Raw genomic sequence first — 17,674 nt, forward strand, 5'->3', positions numbered from 1 at the left:
AAACATAAGCCTAAAAAAAGTACCTTGATTACAAATTTGAGCACTTAACTTTCCTTAAGCAAATCAAAACAAGTTGGAACAGACCACACCTATTACTTATATAGGAGAGGGTTTCATTTTGAAATCTAATTAATATTGATTCAATTGATGATCACCGGTCTCTAAGATACGATTGAGACGTGCTTTTAATGCCTGATGCTGTATAGCATAGCTATTAGCTAGTAGCAGTGTAGCATTGCACAGGAAGGTAGGCAGGCAGGCAGGCACGTAGCTTTTTCAAATGTATTCATTCATTCATTCATTCATTTGGGGTTTCCTTTTTGCTTGATTAAATGGAAGAAGTGGATGAAAGATGTTTCTTTTTTTAGTATTGTGGGTTTTTAGGCCTAAACATGTTCTGACCGCATGACAGGAATGTGGTGAAAAAGAAAGTCATATAGCCTCCCCCCTTCCCCCCACCCCCCACACCACACACCTCTTTCTATATACATATTACATACATATGCATCATCAACCCTAAACCCTCAGTCTCTTCACGTGACACTCTCGTCTGTCACATATAAAGGAATTTTTTTTGAACTTGTACAAGCAAAAAAGAAAAAGAAAAATGCTATTATTTATCAACTTATTAATCTGCTTGTGAAAAATGATTACAGAATCCCATTATCCCACCAAGCCAAATCAGATTCTTCTCAGATTATCATAAAATCAGGATCACATGATCTATCAAAGGTCAATGGTACTGGCGAACCATGACAGAAACAACTGTGTCTGACTGAGGAAATAATTTTAACAACTGGGTTTGAAAAAAGTAGGGTTCTTGCCCTTCCTAGCCATATTCTGGCAGATGGGACATGTTGAGCAGCCCATGGTGACGGCTACAGGGCTACCTCTAGGCTAGCATAATCTAGAATTTCAGCTATAGCCGCATTAAAGCCTAGTTACTATGCAGACAGATATGTCAAATCTTCTTTTTCTTCTTTCATTATTGTTCTATTTAAGGAGAAGGAAGAGAGTGAGAAAAAAAAAAAAAAAAGGAAGAATAAAATTCCGTTGCCGGGACTTGAACCCGGGTCTCTCGGGTGAGAGCCGAGTATCCTGACCAACTAGACTACAACGGATTTGGTTAGCAACTAAGGGATGGCGAGATTAATAAAGCATGAAAGACGTGGAGATGTCCAAGAAATTTAACTTTCTGCACGTACAGGCCCAATGGGCTTTTTCCAATAACCAATCTAAGAAAGTCTATCCATAAGGCTGGCCCATTTCCATTGGCTTTCCCATTCCCTTTCGGCTATTAAGGAACCCATCATTATAACCCCTCGCTATAAGTCCTCATTATAGCCCCCATGTCCCCTGTCCACGACAAAAAATTGAACCACCCCGAGAAGCTAATAGCATGTTTCGGGATGGATTTTTCATTGCCATTTTAATATTGATCCATTCTTTTTCACTTCCACTGTATACTCTGTATATTTTTTGGTCAATTAAAGCTTGTTCAAGAATGGCTAAATACGAACTCAAAAACGGTGACAGGACTTAGACAAAGGAGACGCTTCATCACAGAATTCAAAAGAACTAGTCAAGCAGTACAAACCAACAATTTCGACTTCCATTATTGCTATAGCTTATCCTGTAACCATGCGGCCAACAAAAGATTCTTACCCAAAGCCACCTTCTCACCCAGATTAAATGGGATAGGAAGAATAAATATAAATAAACTGGTGGAAAGTTGGTCAAACAAACAAGTATTCTCTTTATAAATCAATCTCGTTTCTTATCTTATATTCTTTATGTTTCACAATGTACGTCAAAGGAAACTATCCAAAGGGCTTATAAGTATGAGAAGAACTGAAATGAACTGATGTCAGGATTGGTAATAACAGTATGGTACAAATAGATTGAATTAACCGGCATCATCACCACCTTCGTACTAATGATGTGAGCAACTGCAACAAATTTTAAACAGTAACTGTTAGCAACAGTATGTCGAAATTCCCTAAAGTGTTGAAGTGTTGAAAGACAGATATGGAAAAAAACAAAACAAAACAAAACAAAATGTGGGCTCTGTCCAGTATAAAATACATTGTAAATTTTAACTATAAGATTTTAAAAAAAGGTCTAAATTAATAACAATCTACTATTCTCCAGTGTGATAGGCATTGCAGCTATTCCCATACTAAAGGAAGATCTTGATCTATCTCTTCTTGTTAACAACAAGACTAAGGGCAAAATTTTAAATTTTATCATTTCAAAGTCTTGTTATTTCAAATGAACAGGGCAGTTTCTGGGAAGTGTAAAATTAACAAACTAATTAAGATCTGAACTTGGAATGATTGTAGGCACAATATCAATTACACCTTTTCCCCTGTGCTGTATACAAACAACTCACATGAAGGAACTCATGTCAAAAATGAGCAGCCTTTAGGACATGGGTTCTGGCTTACATATGGCCACTCTACATGCTTCAAATTCCAAGCACAATATGCAAGAACTTTCACACTGAACCATTTTCTAAAACAAGCAAACTACTCCCTACCATGAGATCGAGTGCAAGGAACCTATTCTCGTCATATACACTGAGATTAATTCGTTCGTACCAGTACGGGAAACAATATTATCCAGGAAAACTTGCATTTGTAAAGGCAAAATACTATAACTATGACATTAAGAAATTCCAAATGACAGCTTATGCCAATAATATTTTTGTACCTCAAACAATTCAAATGGACTGCCACGCCGATATACATCACTCTTCTTGCTCTTATCACCAGGAAGAAATTTATACAAAAGTGCTCTCCATCCAAGAAGTAAAACAGCAGTGCTCCCCATTGTTACAAGTATAAATTTGTATGGTGGAAGGTGGCCTGCTGTTGATGCCCTTATGATTATCCCAAGCTGCCAAAAAAGTAAAATGGAGGACGGAGTGACATCAGGTGTCTAGTAAACTTAGTGCACACCAATAGAATGGAAAGCATCACTCGGTAAAACAGCTATGCTCTAATGCAAAATGTTTCAAATTAACAGATCATGCAAATCAAAAGACAAAACTTGAAGAAACAATAATAGAGATAAGATAATTTTATAAATGAAAGCCTTGCATAATAAACTTAATTGCTGCCTCTCAAGCTACAAGAAGCAATACCGCTGAAACTATGGAAATCGAAACCAAATACTTAAAGCTCCAAACATATTAACTTACTGGAATCCCCAGGGCCCATGACTTAGCTGTAGCAGTAAGAGCCTTTGACTGACCATTGACTCCACGTCCATCCTTCCCATAGCCTCCAAGGAAATAAGCACTCAAAAACCACCCTGTTCAACCAAATTTGGCTTTTTGGTTAAAACAAAGACCCAAGGCCATGCTTTCTTTCAATCTCAAAACAAGCTTAACAATGAACAAGCATACCGGCGATAAAAGGGTCAGCTGTGCGCAGGGTTTCAAATTCGAAAACAGAGAACCCATGACTGAATCTTCCAATTGCAGCAAACGTAAGCAAAGCCAAAACATCCCCACCAGCAAGCAATGCCACTCGACTGAAACACAACCCACAAACTGAAATCAATAAACAAAAATTTCAAAATTCAAGTAATTTTTTCTTTCCAAAATTGTTCAAATTACCCCCATTTGCGTAAACGAGAAGACGAACTGGGCTTCTCGAACTGAATGACACCTTCCAAGGGTATGTTCTCCTGACCCACGACAACTGATTGGTCATTGTCCAAAGAAGGAGGAGGCGGAGGAGCTGGTGAGCTAGAAAAGGCCTGTTTGGTTGCGGCTGAAGTCGAATCGATTCCTCCATCGGCCTTCGCAAGCGTGATATTGAGGGATTTCGAAGGGTTTGCTTTGGAAGCGAACCTGGGTTTGCGGTTAGAGAAGAGAGGTGGATTTGGATTTGTGAATTTGGGGGGGGACGAGAGAGAACAGCGTCTGGCCGATAAGGCTCCGCTTGGAGCTTGGCCGAGCACTAGCATTTTTGCGCTCTCGGTTTTGTTGTTTCTTCAGCTCCCCCGGTTGTTTCGCTTTAACAACACCACAAGTTTCAGTGCAGCACAAGTAGACGAAACGCCATCGTTTTCGTTACCCACACAGTTTCGTTAAATTTTCTTTATATTTCTAAACTTCAGTCAATGACAATTTTTTAAAACAAGCGATAATCTAAACTATAGATCGGGAGGGGGTGTTTTGGTATATATACTATATTTAAATTTTATTTTCCAACAAAGTCATCCATATACATAAACTTGATGTGCATATCCAATTTGATTAGGTTAATTAATTAACAAGAGACTTTGGATGAACGCCCCCATTACTTCTTATTTTATTTATAATGTAAAAGAGTGAGAGATGAGTGAATTTTCTTCGCAATTTGAAGTAGAGGGAAATCATGTTAAGGAAAGGATCAAACAAAGAATCCAGCAACACCCATCAAGGATTGGCCTTCTCTTTGAATGCAAAGAACTACGGGCCACCTCATAATTGCCAATGGATTACAACAGAAACAGGTTAAATTAAAATGTATTTACAATTTCCAACAGGAAATCAATGCCCAATGTGACTAATGATTTGTACAAATTAACTCCAATCACGCAAATGCTTTCAGTTCCAAACTAACTACCTGAATTATGAATTACAGAGGTCACAGTCCTGTGTAGAATAGATAGATGGTGAAGTATCCATCAAGACCTCTTTGAATTTCTTTTCTTCAAACCAGCACTGTTGCTTCCAGAATCCACGTCTAGTTTCTCCGCTTCAACCCAAGATGACTTCACAGAAGCTGGTGCCTGCCCATTGCCAAAAACAACCTGATTCGATATGCCACCGACAGCACCATGCCCCAGAATCCCACTATACCCACCTGCCACCAAGCCCCCACCACGCATGTAGCTCGGATATAAAGAGTTGCCATAAGGAAACATCCAGGCCTGAGGAGCAATTGGAGCAATGCCATAAGGAATCCCACCAGATCCTCCGGTAGGGTACCAACCGCCATGAACACTGGTTCCATACATAAATGGCCCAAACCCATTATAAGGTGTAGGACTAGGAAGAATCCCATATGTAGGAGTAGGACTATAAGCATAAGGAGGGTAATTGACCGGTGCATAACCACTGTCGTTACTGTTATTCTCCTCCTTTGGCACAGCCTTCTTGACCTCCACAAACCTACCATTCAACTCATGAAAGCTTTGCTGCATAACATTCTCAACAGCATCCTCCGAAGCAAAGGTAACAAAACCAAACCCCCTAGGTCGCCGGGTTGTGTTGTCATACATCACCACTACATCCGTTACACTCCCAAACTTCTCAAAATAATCCTTAAACCCCTCCTCAGTCAGATTCGCTGATAAACCCCCAACAAATATCTTCCTTGTTCTAAACTGATTGTTGCTATTCTCAAAGCTTCTACTACTACTCCTACTCAACCAAGTACTTTGATGTTCGTTTCTGGGAATTGCTTTCTTTACATCTACCTATAAACAAAATTGATAATTAATTATGCAATCCATAAATTAAATATCTGTTTTGGTTTTGCTGCAAAATGCAATGCAAGAAAGGAAACTATAATTCTGAAGTTTGCATTTTTAATTCCGTTTATCCGACTTATACAAGTAAATTAGGGGGAAATTATAATACTTTCTCACTAAAAAAAATTCCCCTTTTTTTTTTCTCACAGCTTACATTTTCTCAGCAACCAAACAGAACAATTAAACAAAGCATGTAAGCAGATAGGACCAAGAGAAATCTTACCCTTCTCCCCAGAATCACATGGGGATCTTCTAGGGCTTTATCAGCTGAAGACGAGTCAGAGAACCAGACGAAGCCGAAGCCTCTAGGGTTGTTGGTGCCGCGGTCCTTGGCGATGACCGAGCCCACAACGGTGCCGTAGCTCCGAAAATGGTATTTCAGTGTCTCTTCACTTGTCTCCCGAGAGATGCCCCCCACGAACAGCTTTGCTTGATCAGAGTCCATGGAGAATTCAGCCCAAAAACCCTAGCTGTAGCTGCACAGAAACCCTAAAACCCTAAATTACGCCAAAATCCCTAGAAACAGAACGAGCTACACGCAAATTAAAATTAATAAATAAAAACAAATAAGATAAAAATAAAAAGTAAAAGCTTTTGGTCAAGAAAGTTGTTAAATTATTAACCAGCCCAAAACTCACAAGTTGACCTACCGAGTTGCAGTGACTCGTGAGCTTAGCTACCAATCTACGACGAACGAAACAAGTCAACAAAAGTCTACCTCGATTTGATTGATTATCTATAATCCATGGCCCAGGATCTGAGAGATGTACGACACTATGACTTCCTTATACATGTGGAAGACTAAACGCAGCGTCGAACCTCTTCGTATCAATTTTTGGAAATGGGCTTGGTTGTTTGATGGCCCAACATCTCAGCTCTAAACATATTTGCTTCAGGAATTGGACCCTCTGCTATTTTTTTGGGCTAGCTGTAGAATGTTCTTATTTTGGGCTTTTCAGTTATGCCACAAAATTAAGAAGAACACAAAAAATGCTGACGTGGGTTAGGTCATTTCACTAAGACAGTTTGTCCGTTGTTTTGTACTTGAGTTCGATCTCTCTCCTTGTACATTAGTTACAATTCTCAAGAAATATATAAAAATATATGGGGTAAATAAAATGAAATAGTATACTTTTCAAATGGAGGAAAAAAGAATATGTTTTTAATTCTACTCGTACCATTTTATGCCACATTAATGAACATGAAATATACAACATGATAATAATCAAAACAAAATTAAGAGTATAATGATCCAAAATTCACATTAGGTAAGATTGTGAATCTGTTCTAATCGGACTATAATATGTGGAAAATTAAAAAATAAAATAAACCGAGGTTGGTGAGTTGGTTGTTTGCAGGAGGATTCAATCCCAAGATCTTCTCACATGCTAAAGCAAGAGGCAGCTAATTACTAATATAATGTTACCCCCAAAAAAAAAAAAAAAAAACTAATATAATCCTTGAGTTCGTTTGCGTGCGAATATTCGAAAATCGTGTACAAATTTTAATTTCAAGGATAAGAAATTAAGAATCCACGTTAATCATTTATCTAATCAATCTCTTCCCCATTTTTTTTTATTTCTTCGCATGTGGCTAGCTATAAGGTTTGAACAAAGTCATGTTGTTTGATGAGACATGGACTCAGAGACAATGCCCCTGATAAAATTATTAGGTTCAATAATTTATTCGCAAAGAATTTTTATACGTTATACGGTCTAATTAAATATGTGTTGTTATATTGTTAATATGAATCGATAGTATATAAGAACTTTTATTTGAATATAATGAACAGTTTGATATAATCATTTAATTAATTAAAATATTATCCCAATCCTTAATTTGAATGGTATGAATTCGTAAAATCGAATGCGTACATATTTTGTTAATTGACAATAATACTACTCACCATAATCAAATCAAACTCCGAAGCTTTGCGTATGCAGGGCAAAAGGGATTAATTTAGTGAACCAAACAAAATGATGACATGAGAAGCATCTTTGGTGTTTTGTGCTTTAAGAATTAAACGAGGTTTAGCAGTCTCTCATGCATTTGCATACAGCTTATTATCTTTGTCATCTTCTCGTTGCCAAAACCATGGCATATAATACCCAAAGCTCGTTGCTCATAAAAAGCCAGCATTTCTTTATGTAAATTATATCTTCGGGTTCTGGGTCGTCAAAATGGCGCAATGGCCATGCTAGTGGAGGCCATGAGTGGGAACCCAACTTCCAAGTAAGTAAAAACCTACTCCAAGTGCTATATGCATCAACTTGTTGGAGTTTGATCCAAGGGTTGCATAGTTTAGCTTTATATTATATGGAAAACGGCATCATCTTGAGCCATGTGGCCATCAAGCGAAGAACATGGCATTGGCATGCATGTAAAATTTGGAGGGCAATTTGATTTGGACGAGAGTAATATAAAACTTATTGTTTTAGAATTAGTAGCATTACGTATCGATTGAGTCATATCCTAAAATATTTATTTTTGGATATCAACTTATATGATAGTGTTTTACTTGTTTTTGTTTCAGATTCATTATTAACTTGTTTCATCAGCTATTATAAATCAAATGTTACTATTTAAATTACCAACATTATGTGCCGGTGACAACAAGAAAAAAAGCACAAAGATTGTGTTTGAAATGAAGAAAGACAACCTTGAAAACGGAAAACCTTGGAACCCAATCAATCTAGTCTAGGAGAGGAGAGGCATGGTGGCTCCTTGAAGAAAGAAGATTATAAACCCATTTGTTTATTTTGAGTTTGACCAAAAAACAAAAGGCGATAAGACATGCCTTTGGGATTACACACCCCTCTGGATTTTGCAGGCCCTAGAAAAAATTAGGGTCTTGTTTTTTATGCTCTCCACATCGAAACCCGCAGGTTATTATCATTGTTTTTTTCTCAAGACCCAATGAATAATAATAATAATAATAATAATGTGAAACAGCTTTCCCTATGCAAGACATTTGTAACCCACTATTCCGCGAACCAAAACCCTAACAAACTCACCCTAATATTTTATTATAATATAATGTAAGTTCCCAATGCCATTGTATTATTCCATGCCTTGGAAACCCCCAGTAGTTTCTTCCTCGAACTCAGAGCTCAGAAAACAGAGAGATTTTCACACAGATACTTTGTGAATATTTTATACATACGTGTTTCATGTCCGAATAATACATTTATTTTTCGTATAATTATCAAGTATGAAGTATTTTCCAAAATTTCAAGAACGAAAAAAGAAGAAGCAAAGTTTGTCACATGACCATCATGAGCTCAAATTGGGCCCCATGTGAATTATATAATGTGATATTCTGGGACCCAATAATTATTATGTTTGGTTTTACTGTTTTTAGTCTTCTCAATTTACATCGCGCTTATACAATAGGCTTATTTATATTAATGTTTTTGAAATTACAGTCAAATCTCATATTACTTTATCAAATTTAAAATAACTTACTTATCCTATGTCATCAACTTTATCCAAAATTTTGTTATTTTTTATAATAATAATGTTATTTAGATACACAATATTGATCATCTTAACTTACCACCTTATGTGACAACTGATGTGTCATGCCATATCAATTAATAAATATTGCTATGTCAATTAAAAAACCCTAGCATTCCTAGTGAGTGGCCTCATGGCAGAATTCATTAATTGACATGATATGACACAACAGTTACCACATAAAGTGGTCAGTTAAAATAATCAATGTTGTGTGTCCAAATAGCATTACTCTTTTTGTTGGACTTTTGAGAAAATAAATGTCACCCAGTCGATTGTGAGTTAAGATGCCTGCACAAAGTTGTATTAATTTGAGGATATTGCTTGCTTCTTTATCTGGAATGTGATTTTTCTTGCAAATCACAATTTAATGCATGTGTAAAAAATAATTCATCAAAAACACACAAATAAAATTTTTTACACACGTGTTATATTGTTATTGGTAAAAATATATGAGTTACTGCTTAATTTGAGGCTTTCTTAGTGTCAAATCAAATTACGAAGACGATACTTTTTGGGAAACTTCCGACTCAGCAATTATAATTTACAATAATTTATTATTACTTTTCGTTTTTTTTTTTCTGTTTTGAAAGAAAAGTCAACAGAGTCTGTACTGTAAGGAGATGAGGTCCAGCGCTGAATAGCGAAGCTCGTCCACAAAATATCAGATGAGGGGATGGGTGTGTGGGCCCATTTAGTGGGGTGTGGGGGGAAAAAGGCCCGTTTTTAAAGATGTACGAATGGGATGACGTAAATGGGACAATGCACCCAGCCCATGGCTGTCGGCAAAGAGGAGGCGAGCTTGGCTTCCGAAACTCACTTTTTACTTGAAACCTAGCAAATAAATTTCATTTTATTTTCTAATTTCTGGTGATGGCCACTTGTCATTCCAATAGGGCGGTGATGTCTCTGTAGATAAAGACAAGCAACGTAGGCGGGGACTAGGGAGACATTGTCTTGGTTCCACGTGTCACTTTCATCACCACACTCCCTCTTGACACGTCAACGTTACACTAACCACAACAACTCTCACTCTCTCTCTCCTAAATTTTAAAATAAAAATAAAAATAATGAAAGCCAAGAAAGAAGATGCAAGAGGCAAAGAGATAGGAAGGGAAAGGAATAGCGTCATTCCCCAGATGAGATGCATGCCAAATTGCCAATGCCCAGAAATATTATCCAATATGTTATCTTTAGCAATACATATATAGATATATAATTTATTTTTTTCGATTTACAGCACCAGTACTATTATTATTTTACACTGTTGCAATTATCATTGTGGCGGAGGCAACTGTTGATGAAGTAATTTGTACTTTGGGGTAAGAAAAATATTTACTTTTAATTATTAATTGGCATGTATTATAAGGTAGAGGGGTCTATCTCTACTCTCTAGCATTCCCGTAGTAGAGAGAATAACTGTCCTGCAATATGTCTTCCTACCTTCACTTTTGACAAGGAAACATCAAGCATGCTTCTCCAAAACCATCGTTTTCCACTTGTTTTTTATTCTGTCTATTTTTTATATTTTCAAAATGCCCTACTTTCCAACTTGAACATTGTTGTAAAATGAGTGATTTGTCGAAAATAGTAAAACAGTAGTATTTTCGTTTCCCACAAATATTTTTCGTACAGAGGAGTTTGTCTTATAAGGCGGTAGTAACAATAATGTAACATATAGTTCAAGAAATATTAAAATTAAATGTTTTGAGCATGCAATATTTTTGTGTCTGTAAGTTACTGGAATAAAATTGATCTGGGTTCTGCATGCATGCAGCATATGCCAATGTTGTTGTCAAAGCTTCACAGTTGGGAGACACTGCCTCCTTCCTGCCAGATTATATTAATCTTAACATCCCAAGTACTTTGGTACGGCCACTGTAAATCGACAAGACCAAAACCAAAGCAAAAAAATCATACATTCTTCCCATTAGAATATATATATATATATATATATATATAAGCTTTTTACTTGGATTTAGTTGTATTCCACAGTAAAATTCCCTTCTCTCTCTCTTCTTCTTGTACGTATTTTTAAACGCACATTTACGAAAAATTCATGAACAATATCTCACTGATATCTGAGAATCTGTCCAATGCTGCAATTTTTTTCACCAGGATCATGTGGTACAGTTTTTGTTTATAAATGGTAATTGCACAAAATCAAAATTTGACCCTAATTTTACTTTTACAACCAATCCTCTCAGTCGACGAAGAAAGACTTCACTTTCACATATCAAATTGTACCATTCCAACAACATGCAAGAAATCTAGGGCACGGATAGTGGTATTTATTTGGAAGGAACGACCTACACCGCAGCAATAAAGCGACCCGAACAACCGTACGAATGTAATAAATATCAATGCCTTGCCAACAAGTAACAAGTTGTTTTTCCCCCTTTCGGGAATATCAAGTAAAGATATATTAAAGATGCAAATTAATGCTGTAATTTTCTGCTGTACTAACTTTGCATTTGAATGTGTACAAATATTAATGCGAATCTTAGTAAAGCTTCTCAATTTCGAACATCAAACTGACCCGGTGACCCTATTTCGTAGTACCCTGGGGCCTGGGCCCTTGCCAGTCAATGCAAAATTGGACTGCCAAGCTAGCCAACTGCATACACTTCTTTGATTTTTATGACGAAAATCGAAAGGAGGGTAAATAGAGGATCAGACGAAAATACCTACATAGCGGGGTTTAGTCATTGCACAAGTGTACGCAGATGGTCATATTTTTGTTTAAGGGAAGCATGTGCACGCACGCAGCTGAGAGAGAGAGAGAGAGAGAGAGAGAGAGAGAGAATAATTTTTAGAAACAAGTTGAAGAAGAAGAAGCAGAGGATTTGACCAAGTGGCTACGCACAGAAGGAAAGAATCACTGGGTCCCAGTCTTTCACAGTAAGAAAATCATGTGCTGTGTAGAGAATAGAATTTTCTATATTTTTATAATCTGTGCATACCTCATTACACGTAATGCAGAACATGTACAAATTATAAAAGGGTATTAATGAAAGAAATATAGCCCAAATGGGTGGATTGGAATATTCAAACACAATCAATTCAATCTCTTTGACCACCATCTCCTCTCCTTAACCACCCACGAACGCGAAGGGCCTTTTTTCAACACAAGTATAGAATATAATTAATCTGTCCATTTTGAATTAGTACAGCATATGTCTTCCTTGAAGACTTGTATTCGATTTTAACACCCCTTCATACGTGACCCACATGCAAGAATATAGCATATGCCGGAATTGCTATCCTAGTGAGGATTATCTTACATTTAGGCTACTAAACCCAAGTGTCGGAAAAAATGAAGGTAATTAATTGTTAAAATTAAGAGTGTATGAATAAATATGGTTTACTAGTATAATTGTAAGAGCTGAGTATTAAAATAGAATTAACCATTTTATTTAAGATTATTGACAAACAACATACCAAGTAAATTCAAATGTTCTTATGAGACAAACATATTCACATCTTGAATTGTAAGTTAATATTTGCGTTATACTAGGTATACATATATCGTTGGGTTGTTTGATTTTGTGTTCTCATTTAGCGGAATAACTTACCTACAACGGGTGTATATCAAATTCTCTATGTTGAGAGCTGTCATTTACGCTGAATTACCGATCATACCGAATCGAGGGTGTGATTTAGAGAGAGTAGGAGTAAAGATGGAGGGGTGTGAGAGTATGGAAGATGTGGTATTGAGGTCAGAATATTGGACGCATTCGTATCACGTGGCAATGCATCTTTGTTCATGCAGCCCACCACTAGTTGGACCTTTTACCTTTATGACTCACAAACCCCTCAAATTCGCTATCGGACTTTGCAAGGCAAAACCCACTTTTAACTATATACTAAAAGAACCTCCAAAAAAAAAAAACTATAGCTCTATAATAATAATAATTATTAAATAATTAAAAGTCTCCTTAGAAAAAAAAAAGAGAGTTTTTATGAGCATGTCCGAGATTTAAAAAAAAAATATTTTTTAATGTAAGTGTTCCAGATTTTGTGTAAGGGGAACTAAATCATGAAAACGGTTCATCAGATTTTTCCATCATCTATTATGTACTTCAATTATTTATTGAAGAATACACATAGTGGCACATCAGAAACTTAATAAAATAGAAAGTCTCATATAATTAATAATTTCACTCCAAATAACATTAAGACTTTTTGTATAAAACTCCACACATGCTAAACAAGTAGTTAAGTAAAGAACAAATATCGATGTTGCTAGTAGTTGACCAAGAATCAGCCCCTCTAAAATCTAAACACTACCTACCACAAGCCATCAGATTTTTCTATCATTTGTTCTCCAGAACATTGTATTAAATTAAATCAAATATTTAACTTAATTATCAAACTTGACAAGTAAGAAAATATTATTTGTTTAGTTAAAGAAGACAAAGACAGTGCAGAGAAGACATGCACATTTTACAAGCTCAAGGGATAACTGAAATGAAAGTTTGAGAATTTTGTTTTTTTGGTCTGAAAGTTTGTGAGTTACATACATGGAAAATGAGTCAAACAAGTTCTTAGATTGAATCCCAATGCAATACTTGTCGTTGTGGAGATGCCATTGCCATATAATCGAGTGTTTTTGTGACGGTAGCGTTTTTTTCTACCATAGTACAATTCTTGTGTGGTCAAGTTCTCTCTCTCTCTCCCTCTCTCTCTCTCTCAATTATTTAATATTTCAGTCAACATATCAACTTGCTAAACAAAAACCAGCGTGGTTTTTCAGTTTCAGCTGAGGAGCTCTTAAAACGCGCCTCTCTCCACCCCCTAAAGCTTGTGTCTTTTTTAGGCAATGACCCAATGTTGCATTTTATCTTAAGCCTCTAGCTAGTGGGGGGGTTAAGACTTTAAATAAGTTCTTCGAAGGTGGGCTTTTTTTCTATATGGATTTTGGGGTGGTGGGTTTTGATGGGTTGGGGGGTGCAGCAGCAGGAACTGGTTTTGCTTCTCTTGCTAGTTCGTCATCAGATCAGGAGACCAAGCACAAATGGTACGGATCTGGGTTCCACAAGCAGGAGAGATCTGCAGGCACTGTTGAAGAAGATTGGAGAAGCTCAAAACTGCCCAAGACTGATGATTTTCTTTCAGCTTCCAAGACAATGCCTAACAACAGCACTCATTTCTCTGATGGGCAGCAATTGCTGAGCTTCTCTAATTCTCCCAATTCGGAAGCTGTTTTGGTTGACAAGAGCACTCAGAATGCCTCATTGCCTTACTTTCACCAACCATTATCTGCTTACAGTAGAAGTGCAGGTACATAATCATCAGTTTAATTAAGGTTGTTGTTTATTATGTGGGTTTAATATTAATTAACATATGGGCACTTGCATCATTGCATGGAGCTTTTGGGTTCATGAGGTTGGTCTTTGGCTTTTGGTAAAGATGTTGGCTTTGGTTGGTTCCCCAGGCAGAGGACTGGTGGAAGGTCTTTTCATGGAACATCCATGGTCTTGGTTTTGAGTCTTGTCAAGCGCTAAAAAAAAAAAAAAAAAATTTTTTCTCTTCCTTAAAAATCTTTTGTCTGCTTGTTTTGTGGGAAGGGATGGCTTTGGTAAAATTTCAGTACTTTGGATTAGTTGGGCACAAAAGAAGAAAAATTTATGAAGCCGAGATTGGAGGAGAAATAAGAACTAGCTAACAAAGACCAATTCTTTTTGATTGGTTCTGATTTCTTTTCTTTTTCCCCTTCTTTCCCCTTTATTTTATCTTCTTCTAGCAAAAACAAGAAATTCATGATTGTTAATTTCTTGTTGTAGCCATAAATGCACAGTCAAGGTATAGTTTTTGGGTATACTGCCAACTCCTTTTTTTTTTTTACACTTTATATTCTACACTGATAAATAATTAACCCCTTTTTAAAAAAATTTATCAGACAGTCAAGAAATGGTTTCTTAAAGTTTTGGCTTTTCTGTCTGGTCTTTTCTTTACCTGGTTCTGTTGCAGGCCACAATCCTGGGAGCTTCAATGGTGCTGCCATGCACTGGGATATAGCAGGGGTTAGAGGGCCATTCACTCCATCTCAATGGATGGAGTTAGAACACCAGGCCTTGATCTACAAATACATTACTGCAAATGTGCCTATACCATCTAATCTGCTCATCCCAATAAAGAAGGCCCTTGATTCTGCCTTTCCAAATGGACTTCCGAGGCCCAATACATGTATGTAACTTCATCCTTCTCTGTTCCTCAGGAAAATTAGAAAATGCTATTTATATGTACAGAGTAAAATGTTCAACTGTTAAGTACTAATCCAATAACATTTCTTGTATCTATATTCCACATGTTATCCTGTAAATTTTAGTATCATGTTTGTGCCTGACAATGAACATAACTTAGTCCACAAGTCAAATTTCTGCATCCAAACCAAGATTGGGGTTTTTATTTCTTCATTCCTTTCTTGCATTCTAATTTTTTCATTTTTGGGTGTGTGCATATGTGCAGTGGGATGGGGTTCTATCCATTTGGGATTCTCCAACAACACTGATCCTGAGCCAGGAAGGTGTCGTAGGACTGATGGGAAGAAATGGCGGTGCTGGAGAGATGCCGTTCCTGACCAAAAATATTGTGAGCGGCACATGAACAGAGGCCGCCACCGTTCAAGAAAGCCTGTGGAACCCGTCGCTGGAACCACCGCCGCCACCACCACCACCACCACCTCAAAGCAGCTTATGTCTTCGGCTTCTTCATCAGCATCCTCGGTGTCCATTCCTGCTGGCGGTGGTTCAAGCAGCCTCAGCATTGCCAACCAACAGCTCAAGAGCTTGCAGCCTGCTGCATCTAATTCTTCTGCAGCCACTCAGATGAACAGGTAAAGCAGATTCAATTTCGTATCTTTTCAGCATGGATTCGTTTTTCAGGCTTCATTCTGGACATCTAAAATTGGCATTGTGGAGTAGTACCACATTCATTACTTTTACTATCTAAAGAATTGTGGAATCAATTATATCATCATCTTTTCAGTGCTGATGGTGACTGGTCTATTTTACTATCTGAAATTACTTCAATCTGCTTTATTTTGCACAATGTTGATTGTATTGGTGGTCCTAGCTCAATTTTTATTTTGCAAAAAGGTTGCTTTCCCCATTAAACACATATTCTCTTTCTTTCTGTTTTTCATTAAAAAAAATTTAATTTTGGTTTCTCTTTGTTTGTAGGATGTTCATGAACAAAGAGAATGTGGGTGAAAGAATGCATCAAACACCAGGCCCCTCCATGTTGTCCAAAGAGAACCCATTCTTGATCCAGAAACAGCAAATGGGATATGAAGAATCCTCAAGAACAGAGTTTGGGCTTGTCCCCTCTGACTCCCTCCTCAACCCATCACAGAAAGGGTCTTCTCTAATGAGCTGCAGAAACTATGGTTCATCACAGAACCTGACTGACCCTGCAGAAACCAACTCACAACAGCATTCCCTTCGCCACTTCATCGACGATTGGCCGAAAAACCAATCCAATCGCCCAGCTATTTCTTGGCCTGACCAATTTGACATGCAATCAGACAGAACCCAGTTGTCAATTTCAATCCCCATTGCTTCCTCAGACTTCATACCATCCACTTCCTCTACAAACAATGAGAAGCTAACTCTGTCCCCCCTCCGGCTTTCACGTGAACTAAACCCCAAGCCAATGGGTTTGGGAGTAGGCAGTGCCCTCAATGCACAAAACAATAAGCAAGCAAATTGGATCCCAATCAGTTGGGAGACTTCACTTGGTGGCCCTTTGGGGGAGGTTTTGCACCATACCAATAACAACACTGCAGCAGAATGCAAGAACTCTTCAGTGCTTAATCTTATGACAGAGGGATGGGACAAGAACAGCCCTTCTTCATTAGGGTCATCTCCTACTGGGGTCTTACAGAAGACAGCATTCGGGTCTCTCTCAAATAGCAGTGCAGGGAGTAGCCCAAGAGCAGAGAATAACAACCTCCTTGGTTCCAGTTTCTTGGACTCTTCCTCCTTGCCTGCCTTGTAATCATTTCACAAACTATGAGGCCATTAGGTGAAGGAACAAGATTCGGTTTTTATCTTTAGTACCAAGCATAATTATTCAGAGTTAATTTGGAACCTTTTTTAAAAATATCTAGTCTTGTTCACTTATTTTCTTCAATTTCAGTATGTGTTCCTATTGTGGTTGTTGGTTCCCTCAATTATACTTGTGAAAGGGTAAGGTGCCTTCAGTCAATTCATAATTTGGGCTGCCAAAGTTTAGTTTTAGCCTTACCAAATTGATAGGTGGGCCATGATTGGCCCAAAACTCACGTAGACAATAACCAGAGGCTGGTAGGTGATATTGATTTGTAATTGCTTCATGTTCCTTTTATAACAAATTGAAAAATTCGCACCAATTCCATCTGAACTATTAGGATGTACAATTTACCGGCCAGACTTAAACTTGTTGGAAATGGGTTGATCATCAACAGTAATAATGGAGAAAGTGTGACAGGAGGCTTGTCCAACTATATATTAAGCTTCAGATGTGAAATATGTGGGTTTTATGGTAGCATAATTACATTATACATTGAGTCCAAGACTTGGCAACTCCTTGTTAGAACCCCTCATTACAGTCTCTTTGTCTCTCACAGCACTTCCAGCGGTTCCATTTG

At 37.4% G+C, this 17,674-nt stretch overlaps 3 protein-coding genes and 1 non-coding gene across 6 annotated transcripts; 1 reads left to right on the plus strand and 3 right to left on the minus strand.

Annotated features, from left to right (window-relative positions):
- Window positions 1-1,048: 1,048 nt before the first annotated feature.
- Window positions 1,049-1,121, minus strand: TRNAE-CUC. The gene has a single exon. It is a non-coding gene; the product is annotated as a tRNA-Glu (tRNA).
- A 611-nt stretch (window positions 1,122-1,732) lies between these two features.
- LOC117613918 lies at window positions 1,733-4,019 on the minus strand. Its single transcript, XM_034342534.1, has 5 exons — window positions 3,623-4,019; window positions 3,410-3,537; window positions 3,203-3,315; window positions 2,713-2,898; window positions 1,733-1,949 (listed from the first exon to the last, which is right to left on the minus strand). The coding sequence occupies exons 1-5, from the start codon at window positions 3,973-3,975 to the stop codon at window positions 1,920-1,922; spliced, it is 810 nt and encodes a 269-aa protein (XP_034198425.1). The 5' UTR covers window positions 3,976-4,019; the 3' UTR covers window positions 1,733-1,919.
- A 394-nt stretch (window positions 4,020-4,413) lies between these two features.
- LOC117613844 (RNA-binding protein 1-like) lies at window positions 4,414-6,298 on the minus strand. 3 transcript variants are annotated; one of them, XM_034342451.1, is made up of 3 exons: window positions 6,180-6,298; window positions 5,753-6,005; window positions 4,414-5,475 (listed from the first exon to the last, which is right to left on the minus strand). In XM_034342451.1, the coding sequence occupies exons 2-3, from the start codon at window positions 5,972-5,974 to the stop codon at window positions 4,681-4,683; spliced, it is 1,017 nt and encodes a 338-aa protein (XP_034198342.1). In that variant the 5' UTR covers window positions 5,975-6,005; window positions 6,180-6,298; the 3' UTR covers window positions 4,414-4,680. The 3 variants fall into 3 exon arrangements, with proteins under 3 accessions (XP_034198342.1, XP_034198334.1, XP_034198349.1); XM_034342443.1 differs by having other exon boundaries at window positions 5,753-6,018; XM_034342458.1 differs by having other exon boundaries at window positions 6,168-6,265.
- Window positions 6,299-13,632: 7,334 nt separating this feature from the next.
- Window positions 13,633-17,253, plus strand: LOC117616733 (growth-regulating factor 6-like). Its single transcript, XM_034346131.1, has 4 exons — window positions 13,633-14,325; window positions 15,016-15,231; window positions 15,514-15,880; window positions 16,227-17,253. Exons 1-4 carry the CDS (start codon window positions 13,956-13,958, stop codon window positions 17,041-17,043), a joined length of 1,770 nt encoding a protein of 589 aa, XP_034202022.1. The 5' UTR covers window positions 13,633-13,955; the 3' UTR covers window positions 17,044-17,253.
- Window positions 17,254-17,674: the final 421 nt, after the last annotated feature.

Source organism: Prunus dulcis, chromosome 1 (genome assembly GCF_902201215.1).
Source record: "Prunus dulcis chromosome 1, ALMONDv2, whole genome shotgun sequence".
Lineage (NCBI taxonomy): Eukaryota > Viridiplantae > Streptophyta > Magnoliopsida > Rosales > Rosaceae > Prunus > Prunus dulcis.

What these genes read in the sequence shown, in the direction of transcription:
- LOC117613918 (XM_034342534.1), bottom strand. Translation starts at nt 3,975, where the DNA reads ATGCTAGTGCTCGGCCAAGCTCCAAGCGGAGCCTTATCGGCCAGACGC. An exon ending in TCTCGTTTACGCAAATGGGG is followed by an intron (nt 3,538 to 3,622) that starts GTAATTTGAACA and finishes GTTGTGTTTCAG; the next exon opens with TCGAGTGGCATTGCTTGCTG. An exon ending in GTCCATTTGAATTGTTTGAG is followed by an intron (nt 1,950 to 2,712) that starts GTACAAAAATAT and finishes AATTTGTTGCAG; the next exon opens with TTGCTCACATCATTAGTACG.
- LOC117613844 (XM_034342451.1), bottom strand. Translation starts at nt 5,974, where the DNA reads ATGGACTCTGATCAAGCAAAGCTGTTCGTGGGGGGCATCTCTCGGGAG. An exon ending in ATGTGATTCTGGGGAGAAGG is followed by an intron (nt 5,476 to 5,752) that starts GTAAGATTTCTC and finishes TTTTGTTTATAG; the next exon opens with GTAGATGTAAAGAAAGCAAT.
- LOC117616733 (XM_034346131.1), top strand. Translation starts at nt 13,956, where the DNA reads ATGGATTTTGGGGTGGTGGGTTTTGATGGGTTGGGGGGTGCAGCAGCA. An exon ending in ACTTCCGAGGCCCAATACAT is followed by an intron (nt 15,232 to 15,513) that starts GTATGTAACTTC and finishes GCATATGTGCAG; the next exon opens with TGGGATGGGGTTCTATCCAT. An exon ending in GCAGCCACTCAGATGAACAG is followed by an intron (nt 15,881 to 16,226) that starts GTAAAGCAGATT and finishes CTTTGTTTGTAG; the next exon opens with GATGTTCATGAACAAAGAGA.